Source organism: Anas platyrhynchos, chromosome 1, assembly GCF_047663525.1.
Source record: "Anas platyrhynchos isolate ZD024472 breed Pekin duck chromosome 1, IASCAAS_PekinDuck_T2T, whole genome shotgun sequence".
NCBI classification, from domain to species: domain Eukaryota; kingdom Metazoa; phylum Chordata; class Aves; order Anseriformes; family Anatidae; genus Anas; species Anas platyrhynchos.
In genome coordinates this window covers 9,249,204-9,263,111 of record NC_092587.1, presented here as the reverse complement: position 1 = coordinate 9,263,111, position 13,908 = coordinate 9,249,204, and the positions used below count along the sequence as shown (strand labels likewise).

At 33.8% G+C, this 13,908-nt stretch overlaps 1 protein-coding gene across 8 annotated transcripts in view; it reads right to left on the bottom strand.

The window, feature by feature from the left end:
* The window catches only part of SEMA3A (semaphorin 3A), a 346,181-nt gene that overhangs the window by 116,258 nt on the left and 216,015 nt on the right, over positions 1 to 13,908 (bottom strand). For all 8 annotated transcript variants that reach the window (XM_072026340.1, XM_038179761.2, XM_072026369.1 and 5 more), the window contains 2 exons: positions 4,824 to 4,981; positions 1,917 to 1,979 (listed from right to left, as the gene is read on the bottom strand). In XM_072026340.1, coding sequence (XP_071882441.1) covers positions 1,917 to 1,979; positions 4,824 to 4,981 — 221 coding nt within the window. The remainder of the gene's footprint in view (positions 1 to 1,916; positions 1,980 to 4,823; positions 4,982 to 13,908) is intronic.

Genomic DNA, 13,908 nt, shown 5'->3' with positions numbered 1-13,908 from the left:
ATTTTTCTGTACTACTATAGTACTCAGTTTGGGCTGCATTGTGTCCTGAGTGCTGTGCTCCCCTTCTGCCTTGGTCTTTTCCACCAAGTCATAGTTGTGTTGCTTCTAATAAATACACTGTTCTTACCCCTGCTGTCAGAGTGGTTCCAAAGAGTGTTTATCAATACTTGATAGGCGCTTTATATAAATAAATAAATAAATAAATAAATATAAAACAAACCTAATGTGCCAGATCATACCAAGCATTGTCGTGTGGTATTAGCTTCACCTTTTACTTGTGATATTATGGTGTCTTACTTATGGTGTTGCTGTCTTAATATCATAGGATGCAAATATAAGAAGCAAAATATGATAGAAAGCAAAAGATTAAAGGTTGATAAATTAGTTACAGCTTACAGGAATCAGAGGATGGGGGGAACCTTGAACTTCCAAGCTCACTCCATTCATAATAAAGTGCATCTTGTGTGATTGGAGTCAGCCTAGTTCAAACTATAGAACTTACTCATACTGTACTGTTGTGAACTTCTAAAAAAAAGTATTAAAAAATCAGAAAGTAGGCTTTCATTCTCAGTGCTGAATATCATTATTTTTCTAGGTTTCTAACCATAAAAAAAATTACTGTTATTATACTTTAGTATTTTTAGTAATTTGCTCAGGCATTTAACATCAACCTCATTTTTTTTTTAACCTTGAAAATTAGATTGTATGGTCCTCACCTTTTAATGCACTCCTGAAAATTATTTGCTAATATGAAATAGGATTAATTTGAACATATTAGTTCTATTTAAGAAGATAACCCAAGCATACTGATACTGTAGCTGCCCTTTGAAACTGTAGCTGCCCTTTCACATATATACCTTAGCCTATGATTTTTAGCTTTCACCTAATTCACCTCTGCTGTTCCAAAATGGCTTTTTATCAAGACAGCTGTCCTCTATGTCCTAGGTAAAGACCAATGATACTATTTTTATTATGACCTAGGAAATTATTCAAAAGGAGCTCTCTAGAGGCATATGGTTGGCATTATGAATATTTTACGGAATCATCTCTGAAAATCAGGCCAATAGCATATATACAGGAGGCCAAGTTCTACTGTCAGTTATACCTTGGCAGCCACAATGATTTCTCATTTGGCTATGTTCTGCAAGTATTTGTTTGGATTTTTTTTTTCTTTTTCCTTTTTCTCGTCTTCAGCCCTGTCCTCACATTCCAATGCTGTTGCTAAAAAGAAGACAGTTATTACCGGTGCAGGATGAGTATTATTTGGGGGATATGGGCTATGTCTCTCCTACCTCATAAATACAGGAAATATGATGTACAGAGGAATGAGGGAAAATGTACAGAAAATCGTGCCTACTGTAACAGTGTCTATCCTGAGGTACCAAAAGTGATGCAGAATGCTAAAATCACTCTGACCATATTTTCCTATGAACTCCATGCAGAGAAGAGTTTAGAGAAACCCACTGACTTGTGAGATGTCACAAAGAAAAATGTCTGCTTGGAATTTGGAAGAGTGAAAAATGAAGACAAAATTTAAGTGACCTGAGATCAGGAGACAATTATGCAAGGGTTAATATTTCATATTTTGATGTATTTCTTCCCTTTTCTTTCTTAAGAAGAGTTGTATTTGTTGTTGTTGTTGTTTGTTTTGCCTTTGTTCTGTTTTGTTTTGTAAATAAATTCAATTTCATTTACATAATTTTCATTAAAAAACTGGTCATAACTCTTGGTTATAAAGGTAAAATTTCATTATGAAGAATTTAGAAGGTTGAAGTAGTTTAAATTTGAAGTTATAATCATATGTGTGGCCTTACAGAGGAGGAAAAATACTTTAAGAATTAATAAAATAAGACCTAATAAAATATTTAAAATATTTTATAAAAGAAAAAAAAAATGCTAAAAAGATTTGTACTTACCAGAATATCTTTTCCAGCCCACTTGCACTCATCCCTTCGGGAATGAGATACAGGCCAAACAATCTAAAGACACAGAACAAAAATCATGTTGTGTTATTTCAAGCTTCAGTAATTGCAAATTGCAGACCAAATGCTACGGCATGTCTTTACCTGATTTCTCTTTTACCCATTTTTTTCCTTATTTCCTTTTTTTCCATAAAACTTGACAACAATGAATTGAAATGATAGGAGTAAAACAGAGATGATAGGAACCATGGTAAAAACAATCTTGTGATATAATCTGTATTGTGAATTGCAGCAATGAATCTTGAATACAAATGAAGAAAAGGTTGATTCTCCGTTAAGTGAGTGTTCATCCACTTTTAAATGTAATATAGTAAAACAAAGACACAAATAACAACAAAAAAAGAATCAGATACTAGCAATAAACCTGATCTATGTGAAAGATCAGATTCATAATTCTCATAGTTCTCAGAATCATAAATTTTACCTTTTCAGTGTATTTCAGTGCAGTTCACTCATTTAGTAGGTTTAGTTAAATAAATAATAATAATAAAAAAATGTTGTGGTATTTGAAAAGTATCACACCATTGAAGTAAATTTGTTTATGTTGTTCCTATAGGGCTACTCTAACACAAGTAAATGTAAAACTAGGTTTACTGTAATGTCTGCTTTGCAGAAAATGGATCTAACCTCATACAGAGAAAACCCAGAGATGGTCACAGTAAATTATTCATGTTTGTTTTTTGTTTTTTTGTTTTTTTTTTTCTTTCCCAAAGCTTTTAGGAATTACATACAGAATAAAACATGATCTTAACATAAAATGCCAGGCTATTCATTTGGGAGCCTCAGATAATGCAATATAAATGGCTATAGGTCTGGATTACAACCATAGTGTTCAATACCATTTGTTAAAAGAAAAGTAAAAGGCAAACTATTCAAAACAAAAATAATAAATAAATAATAAATAAATAAATAAATAAATAAGGATGACAAAAAAGGATGAAGGACATATTATATGTGTCATTTAAAAATACAGTTTGCAACCACACTTTTAAATTCAGAATTTTCTTAAAATGTAACAAAATCCAAACAGAAATTGAACATCTTAAGTCTATAAAATAAGGCTGAAAATGTTATTAGAACATTCGCTCTCAAAAGGATTCCTGCTACTTCCTGTTCCTATTCTAAGTTTAAAATGTGCAGAGACATGTGAAAATCAAAATTTACCAGGTTGAAAAACATTAACCAAACTTCTCAGATCTCCCAAAAGGACCAGTTCAAGTTCAGTTCAAGTTTTGGGCAAAGATTTCTATATTAATCAAACCAATATTTTAATCCATTAAAGGCTAGATGTTCTTTCTTATTCTCACAACACAGTATTTTCTCTGGTTTGGTTTAAATGTCAGCAAAACCAAACTATATTTAATAGACTGAAAATTTGGCTTTTTGAGTTGTTGTTCTTTGGAGTCATATATTATTATCAGCATTTAGGCAGAAACTTTAGTTCTTTTTACTGTGGTAGGAACAATGATTGCTGAAGTTGGAGTTCAGGTGCAGAACCAACTTCATTGTGATTTTGATCAAAGTTTCTTCAGTGACCCTCTTGTATTTAATAATAAGATCAAAAAATTCTTTAGTCCTTTTGTTTATTCTTAAATATAAAGTCTAAGTTGCAAGTCTGTTCTTTAAGTTTGTTGCCACCATTCAGTTCCATGTTACCAATAATAATTCCTTATTTAATTTAATAATATGCATATTTTTATAATTTCATTTAGTATTACAAAGGCATCTGAATGCCTTAATATGTAAGATACAATCCTTGCCATTCTGCCATTCTGCAGAACTGTTTTCTGCAGTGGAAACACCTTTTTTACTTTAATTATTCCAGATGTTTTGCACGTTAAACTATGAATCCCTCAGAGAATTCAAATAAATAGCTAGTTTCCTTTATAGCTGCTCTAAAGAGAATAGAAAAGAAAATGCCCAGTTTTCTTTTTATCCTTTTTCCTTAGAGAATACAAATGAATGTTCCCTCTGAACAGAAAACACAAGGTATTTATTGCTATCATCTTAGGAAGCTAATAGTCAAACGGGCAAAAGGTCAGGAACACCAAGAAAAAATATCCCCCTGTATTGGAGCAATATATCTCTCATACAAGTGTACTCCCTGGACTTTAAAATGTGCCATCAAAATACTTAAATATAACAAGTCAAACTTCCATGCCATTGTTTACCTTCTTAGCATTTTGTCTCACTAACGTAAATTAAAAGGTAAGATGTTTTATTTAGACTCCAACAAAAGAATATTCCAGAACATCTCTGAACGATTGGTTTACTTTTAATTCATCTCCATTTTCTACAGGAAAATTATACTTTCCTTCAAGAATGCCCAGCTTCTATGAATCTATTTGTCTTTTATTAATACTTAATCTATTTTGGTTTATGAGCAGCAGAAGTAGGGTGCCTAAAAGTGCTGGACTAAAGAAGAGAAATCAACATTTGGACTGACAAACAGCTTTTTTTTATCAAATGCAGAATAACGAGGCCATTTTGTGTAAACTGACATAGTAGTTATGTTTTGTTTTGTTTTGGTTTGGTTTGGTTTGGTTTTGTTTGTTTGTTTTTAGCAGCAAGCATGAAGTATGTCTTGTTTGGAAAATAACTGGATTATTCACTTGCAATTTATTTTTCATAGAGGGATAAATACGTAATCATAGCTTATAGGTTCATTATAAATTTCTCTTTCAAGAGTCAGCAAATATTTGTCTGTTTAGCAATAGTAGTGTTCCTGATATCCAAAAACTTACCACACAATTCATCTAGTACCCAACATAGTCTGGATAATAACAATTGTACAACATTAAAAGTATATGTTTATATTATGTAAAACATGACTAAAGGTACCTTTTGATATTCCTTGATGTTAACCAGGTTGAAAGAAAATATGTGGTCCTTTGCTCCAACATATAACCGACTCCTTTCTTCATCCAAGAGGAAAGTATGGTAACTGGAGCTATTAGCTAGTCCATTGAAATTGATTATATTGTTGGATTCCAACATTTCTGCAAGATAAAGGTAATACTTTCTATGCTAATATGGTCAAATAAATTACAGACATGTTTTGACTTGTATGGATTTTATTTCTGGAATTTATACTTATTGAGCAAAACACAGTGAAAGTGCTATGTACCTGAGTCTGTGAGTGTTATTTCAAGTGCCCACACCCAAACAGCTAGTGAGATTCAGCTCTACACAAGCAAAGATCATCAGCAAAGTCAATTAAACTCCTGTATGAGGTTTTAGGTGGTGAAATTCCATCCATATAACTTTTCAACTGTTGGACTATGTTCAATTTTGTTCAAAAAGTAAGACTTAGAGACACAAAGCTGAAGATGACCAGCTGATAAAAAACACATCTAAATACAAAATCTCATATTTCTAGCATACAAAACTATTCTACACATCCGTAAATTGTGAGAAAACTGTAAGAAAGACTAGCTAATTGCATAAAAAGACACAAGTAATCCACTCTTAACATGCACTGCAATCATTCCAGCTTACTGACACTGGCAGCATGTTGTTCCCTTACTTGGAACTGTGTACTTATCTATCACAAGAATAAAACTAGAGAAGTAAATGTTGCTTCTGTTTAAACTCAATAATAATTGTCTAGTCCTAATACTCCTCACAGTTATTTCATTTGCCAAGGACAGAAATTTTTTCAGTGCAAGGATCCACACAGTCTTCTAAACTATACACAAATATTAACAAAGACAAACGTATTTACCTGAAAGTGCTTAAAAATAGTTTGCCATAAAATAATGCAGACCTTGGAAGTATAAACTTTCACAAAAACACCCTTTCTTCATTCCTGTCCACACAAATTCATATCGGGACCAAAGCCAACACTATCATTTCAAGGCATGTCTGTGCTAGCAAATTGCTGATAAGAAACTTCCCCTGTGAAGACAAAAACTATGTGGTTCAAGCCATGACCTTGTGATACACAGAAGCAAACACAGTTTTAGGAGCAGAAACAGTTCTATAGTTGCCAGTATAACTCCTCACACAGCACCCATGGAGACAGATGAGAAAGGGGAGTGGACAAGTTGGGATCCAAGAGCTTAGACCACACTCCACATACCCACATCTTCAGGCTGCTAAAATTTGTTAGCTCTACCAAACCAAGCATGCATGTTCTTCCTCTTAAAACAGCTTCCAAAAGTTTAGGTTCTGCCTAACAGTGTAGCTTACCTGTTATGACTTTTTGGTTTTCAATAAGATCACTCACATTTTCCACCACTGATCCAATCGATTAGTAAGTATAAGATAACATCCCCTATATATATATAAAAATCAAGTGTTGCTGTTAATTGTCCTCTTCCTCTTCCTCCCTTTCTGTTGTTTTTTTTTTTTTTTTTTTATTATTCTACTTTTTTTTTTTTTGATATTGCTGTTATTGCTGTTGCTTTTTACCTCAATATCCATTTTTTTTTTTTTTCTCATCTTCCCATCTTTTACTTTAATCAGAACAAGGAAGGTGTTGGATGAGAATTCTCTAGTGGTACTTATAATTTCACAGAATCTCAACACCTCCATCTTAGTAGTTACTGAGATGTTAAACCTATTTTTCACATTAATTTATACCAGGTAGATTTGGAAGCAGATGTTCTATAATGACAGATATTCTAAAATGGAGAGAACTAGTAGGCAACATATTCAAGGAAGACAAAGATAAACCTAAGAAGATCCATTCTTCAGCCCAGTGTTACCCCAATATTTTTTTCAGTTATTTGGAAAAAAACTCTCACTACCAACCAAGAGTTTACTCACATAAAAAGAGAGCAAAGAGATCAGCACTATATTTTGTTTCTCATTCTATTTTTTTTTTTTCCTGGCTAAATATAACTATATATTTTTATTGCAAAATACTTTTTAAAAACTCATACTACTCAAGACTAATCTTTCTTTCTTTCCTTCTTTCTTTCTTTCTTTCTTTCTTTCTTTCTTTCTTTCTTTCTTTCTTTCTTTCTTTCTTTCTTTCTTTCTTTCTTTCTTTCTTTCTTTCTTTCTTTCTTTCTTTCTCTCTTTCTCTCTTTCTCTCTTTCTCTCTTTCTCTTTCTCTCTTTCTCTCTTTCTCTTTCTCTCTTTCTCTTTCCTTCCTTCCTTCCTTCCTTCCTTCCTTCCTTCCTTCCTTCCTTCCTTCCTTCCTTCCTTCCTTCCTTCCTTCCTTCCTTCCTTCCTTCCCTCCTTCCTTCCTTCCTTCCTTCCTTCCTTTTTTCCTTTTTTTCCTTTTTTCCTTTTTTTTTTGTTTCCTTTTTTTTTTTTTTAATTTTAATATAACAAGAAAAAATAAAATCACCCTAAGCAGTCTTGTCAAAATAATTCTTCTGGCTTCCTGCCAAGTTTTAGAATTTGACTGTATTGTCCTCCAGTTCACTTATTTGCATTTTGTTAGAGACTTTACTAATTCTCTTTACATTGTAATGACTGATTCAAACGTTGAATGTCGACTTACTGAATAGTGAGCGATGCAGATGATTGATTGCTTAACTTGTCTTAGAACACTCTTGGCTAGAAATGCTTTGCTGTCATCTGTATCTGATCATTTTTCTTATAATATAACTGTCAAAAAGCTTTGTAATTTTCTTCATCTCTCTTGGTTTGAACTCACATAGGTATGATTCTGCCCTTTGTAGCTGTGGATAAAAACAAGTGTCTGCTGAAGTCATGTGTACCTGATCTAAATGGAAAGAATATCAGTTAGGCAGATAGCTGCTTAGTTTAAAACAAGCCCAATATGATTTTGCTATTGCAAAGTTCTAAATATTCACATATACAGATGGTAACTGAAATTTTATTTTCTTTCTAATACTGATGAAAAATTCCAGATTATAACATTGAAATCAAAAGTTTATTGTGTCCAAGAGTAAACGACATCATCACCTTCATTGTTCGTAACCCCCCATGGCATAACTTAAAAGGACCAGGTGTAGCCATATAGAGAAATAATATTATTATTTTTATATATATTTCCTGTGATTCTTTGGAGTATGTAACAGCTTCAAACTAAACTAAAATAAAATAAAAATCCTCATCTTCTCCAAGATTAGGGCTTTTCTCTTGGATTTTAATCCAGTATCTGTCATACTGACCTATTATTCACTCTTGTGGGAGATGAATAGATTTCTTGTGTTTCTTTCAAAAATTAAAATAAAAATGAGGCCTTGGCATATTCCAAGCAGTATAGTTTAAATAATGTGAAATCATGTTTCTCCTTATCAGGAATCAGATCAAGGATATAGGTTGAGGGAAAAATGACATATGGATACTGATGATTCTCATTCACTGCTAATTTAATTAGGATAGAGTTACAACAAAACTAGGAGGTGAAAACCTTAGTAATCTCTGTAGTTTCTCTACTGTTTATTCTAAAGTACATTTCTCCAGTGATGAATATAGCTTTAGATGACATTCTGGAAAGGACTGTTGAAGAGCAAAGCAATGACATTTGCACAATCAATACAAATTAAGTATTCCACTTCCTCAAATTAATTAGTTTCAAAGTGTTTACCATCCAGTGTCTTTTCAGTATCCAGTCAGTGACTATTGCTGGGAAAATGACACAAAGTGCTGTGACAGGGCACATTCCCAGAAGGGCACTGACATCCATCAATTCTGTTGAGTGTCAATCAGCCATGCTGGCAAGGTACATAGCTGATCAGTACTAAAATAAACTAAGATTTACAACAAAGATTGCATTGCAATGACAAGAGGAAAATGATGAATGCCTTCAATAAGTCAATGAAATTAATACTGTCTATTATGCATGCATTAATTCCTTTTCATTTTTCTTGTTGTTCATGTTAATGGTTGGCATCTCCATGACCTTTGTAGACATATAATAGTTGCCTATATTGAAAGACATTTTTTTTTTTTACTTCCTTTATGCTTTCTCCAGTTGATTTTACTACAAAGAGGATAACATCACTCCACAAGTTGTCACAGCCAAGAACTATTTCTTCAGTAATTGTTCAGAAATAATTTTCTTATTTCCTTTTGACACATCTTCAGCTATCATCCTTCTTCTTGCTTTGAGCTTTTTCCTATAAACCTGGTCTGTGCTCATTATGACTGCAATATGATCTATAAAATGTTGTATAAGGCAAATTACTGGTCATGTTTTTTGTAAATAATAAAGATTTCATTGCTTTTGTTATTGGTGCGTGCTTCCCACATTTATTTTGAGTGTTGCAAGTGACCAAAACTAATCATTGAAATGCAACATATGTTAAAAAGAACCGTCACATTATAATGGATTTTCACTAAAAACAACTGTAGTGTAGTGGGGCAGATTCTGTTACTGATCACTTCATTTTAACCACCTTAAATTCACTGTCCTGACTTGTTTTTATTCTCTGTTCTCAGCCAGTGTCCAAGCTTTCTGGTATTTGACCTTCTTTCAGTATGTCTCTCTGTAGTCTCTACATGGTCTTTCTTCTATTAACTGATGTTTCTGTAGATCTGGTCTGACTTGTGTCAGAAAATTCACTTTGCCAGACCAAGCTGGCACATTTACAGAAGAAAACCAGTCCCAAAATCTTGCCTTTCTTTTAACACAAGATTATTTAATTTTCTAACGGAATTGCAATTTAATAGTATGTATAGACACAGAAGGTCTAATTTCTGAAGTGAAATAAATGGAAATATGCATGCACAAGGAATGTAGATTTGGTTTATTTTTTATGACACATTTTCATTAAAGAATAAGCCAGAAAACCATTGCTATAGCTAAGATGAATACAGATGAATACAGTTAGGCAGATCCTGAGGTTTGCTTTATCCCTGGTTGGTATTCTATTATAAACCTTGCTTTATGTCTGTGTTACTTCGGTAGAGCTTGTCAAAAAGAAAACACAACAAAAGAAAAACACTTTTTCTTTTTTTTTTTAATTTTATTTTACTACCAGGCACACTATCTTTCTAGTGTACAGGAATTTGTCTGTGTTAGAAATTAGAAAATGTGCAAGCTTTGGTTTGTGATCCTGTTACAGTCTTCACAACAACATGCCAGACAAGATTATTTTTGTTGATAAGTATCAAAGGGGTCATATCAATATCTAGAAAAACACTGGTTTCTTTACTAGGATTCAGATCTGCCTGCCTTATTACTGGTGACTCTGCAGTGACTGGATTACGTAGTCAGTTCTGCTCATCATAACACGCTTGTGAAAGAAGTGAGTGGGTTGCTGGTTGCACAAAATTCTCGGCCTTCATTCCTTTGCCTGTAACGATAAGATCTCATTGTATATCTCCTAGCAATAGATAAAAGATGAGTCAATGCATATTATGCCATCAAACAGGGATCTTGCTGGATTGTGAGCAATGCCTCCCACAACGTCATGCTAGAACATTTCCTTCTTCTCTCGCCAGGCTTTTACTTTAGCTACTGAATATCAGGTGGCCGCATGTTTACACATGCATTTGTTGCTTACACAGATGCATATTGTGCCTTTTTGGTATATCTTCTTGTATATCTGCCTCAATAGTCCCAGATATAAATTAGTCATTACTCTCTGATTATTTGCTGAATACTAAAACGTCAATTCTTCCACGAAAGGAAAAAGTGGATAGTCTATCTTCTATAGCCTCCACATTTATTGCTCTGAGTGTCAATGGCGAAGTCTGCCCATGACAAACAGTTAAGGAAAAAGCAGGGATTGAAAAGAAACTATGATAGCTTCCTGAAAGGCATCAGCCAGCAGAGCATATCTGGCAAACTAGGGATATCACTGTAAAAAAGCACCAGGTTTGTTGTATGTCATTTCTCCATCCCAACTCGATAACAAATACAATGCATACAGACTGATGTTTCACTGGGGTACTAAAAACATTGGCAAGAACTGCTTTGGGTACTTAGTATCTGAAGTCAGGTGAGCTGGTACCCATCCCAAGTCTAATGCTGAGTAACACAACTGATGACCTGAATATATACATATATATATATATATATACACACACACATACACATATATGCATGTGTATATATATGTGTGTGTATATATATATGTATATACATATATACACATACATATTATTTTTGGTTACTTTATATCTCAGTTATTTTCTTTCACTTACACCTCAGACATCACTGGGACCTTAAGATTTAGCCCTTAGTAAGGAAACTTTTATTTTGCTATATATTTTGCTTTAACTCTCTTATTTGTTATCAGCAGATGATAAAAAACAACAAAAATGACAAAAATAAACACAAAACCTCAAAAAATTACACTTTTACATAACTTTAGAATTACGCTACTTGAGAATATTGGAAAGTGATTGTTTTTATTTGATATGAAACGAAATACAGATTTATAAAGTGTTTAAGATCACACAGTGCTCACATACTGTGCTCACCACTGAGGTGGTTTATGTATTTTTAGTAATGTAAAAATAAAACTTTTGCAGTCAGCATTTATTTTATTTTATTTTATTTTATTTATTTTATTTTATTTTATTTTATTTTATTTTATTTTATTTTATTTTATTTTTTGGTGCAGTATGAGACAGATAAACTTGAAACTACACAGCATTTCTTGTTGATGGCAATTCTATGTTATTGTAATTTCAATGAGATAAATGACTGGGTGAAAAGGGAAGGTTATCTTATCAGTAATCAAAATACAATTGGAAGAGAGCCTCTCACAGCTGTTCAATCAATCCTAGCTTTCATCCTCCTCGTCTACCTTATCATAACAGTTGCCAATCACCTGGATTCACTGAACTATACTGGATGAAGAGAGAAAAAAAAAAAAAAAAAAAAAAAAAGAAAAGAAAACAAACTTTTTTTTTTTTTTTCCCGTAAAACATTAGTTTCAGGAGCATGTAGTTAGAAACATAGTTCATGGAACAATATTTTCATTACAATTTATAAATTAGAAGTAGTTAAGACAAGATATACAGTTTTTTGTGCACTGGTGATGTAAGCCAAGCATTTTAAATGAAACACTCCTGCCTATCTTCCACTGGAGAGGAAAAAAACAAAACAAAACCAAAAAAAAAAACACACTGAGGGCCATGAGTATAACTTGATTAAAACCAGATACTTGGAAGGAGGAATGTTGCACCAATGTTTTGTTTCAGTTGCGCCAGCATAAGCACAGACTCCTATGACTTCAAAATACTGATGCATATGGTTTTTATACTGTAAAACTGAGAGTAGATTTTAGCTCATTAATGTCAGTGCTATTTAGCTACAAGACAGCCCTTAAAGTGTTCTTGATTTGAATAATTGAATGAGTCACATGATATTTTAAAGACATAAAACATTTAGATTTCAAAAACCAACCTGTTTTTCCTTTACTATTTTTATTATTTGTCTTTTTTTTTTTGTCTCTGAAAATGAATCCAGGTTATCCGTATTGTTCAGTCATTTTCTTATAAAACATGAGAATTATTAACCTCTGAGCTAAACAAGGGCTTGTAAAGCTCAATATCATATGTTCTTGAAGTTTTGTAATATCTCATATTATGTATTTGATTTTGTGAGCAAGGTTTTAGTATATATGTAACTGTCACCTTCACAGTAGCTCAATAATGATCTAATGAGAATGGTTTCCAAACATTTCTTATCCATGGAAAAGGAATTCCTTATGGATAAGGAATTGGCTGGATGGCCACATTCATAGTTGCAGTCAACATCCAGGGGGAGATCAGTGGCAAGTGCTGTCCATCAGTGTCCCATATTGGGATCAGCATTGTTTAGTATCTTCATTGACAGAGACAGTGGAAATGAGTGCACCTTCAGCAGTCTGTAAATGACACCAAGCTGAGCGGTGCAGCTGACCCTATAGAAGGGATGCCATCTAGAAGGCCCATGGCTTGAGAGGTGGACCCATGTGAACCTCATGAATTTCAACAAGGTCCTATATCTGGGTCAGGGCAATCCCATACATCAGAACAGACTGAGGGATGAGTGGATTGAGAGCAGCCCTGCAGAGAAGGATTTTGGGGTACTGGTGGATGAAAAATTGGACATGAGCCAGCAGTGTGTGCTTGCAGCCCACAAATACAATTGTATCCCGGGCAGCATTAAAAGCATCATGGCCAGAAAGTTGAGGGAGGTGATTCTCCCTCTCTACTCCATCCTCATGAGACCCCACCTGGAGCACTGTGTTAAGCATACAAAGGACATGGACCTGTTGGAGAAAGTCCAGAGGAAGGCCATGAAGATGACCAGAGGGCTGAAGCACCTCTCCTACAAAGAATGAGAGCTGGGGATGTTCAGCCTGAAGAAGAGAAAACTCCAGGGAAATCTTACTGCAACTTTTCATTACTTAAAGGGGTCTAGTAAGGAAGATGAAGAGGGACTTTTTACAATGGCATGTAGTAATAGAACAAAGGGTAATGGTTTTAAACTAAAAGAGGATAGATTTAGATTAGATATTCAGAAGACATTCACGAATGTGAGAGTGGTGAGGCAGTTGAACATTTTGCCCAGAGAAGCTTTGGATGCCCTATTTCTGGAAGCATTCAAGGCTATGTTGGATGGGGCTTTGGGCAATCCCTATGGCAAGGGGGTTGGGTAGATGGTCTTTAAAGGTCCCTTCCAACCCAAACCTTTCTATCATTCTATGATTCTATGATTCTTTTCTAGCTCAAATAATAGAAGCACTATAGGCACACTAGTTCAGTACTGTACCTTGAGTAATGTACCTTGAATGAGTCTGGCTAGTTTAATGGGGCACTGATGACTATAAATTTTTCTATCTTCTGAGCTAGTACAGGTAAACAGCCAGTTAAATCCCATTCATTAAGCATCTCATTTATCAGATCTGGTTAATAGTTCATGAATTCTCATCCATTTCTATGATACGGTTGGAAATTTAGGCTTCAACATGCAGAACATTATCAAGAAGTGAAATTGTGGGTAGTTGTTACTTCGATTACCTTATCTATAAACAATTCCATTCTTGTCACATTAAACATC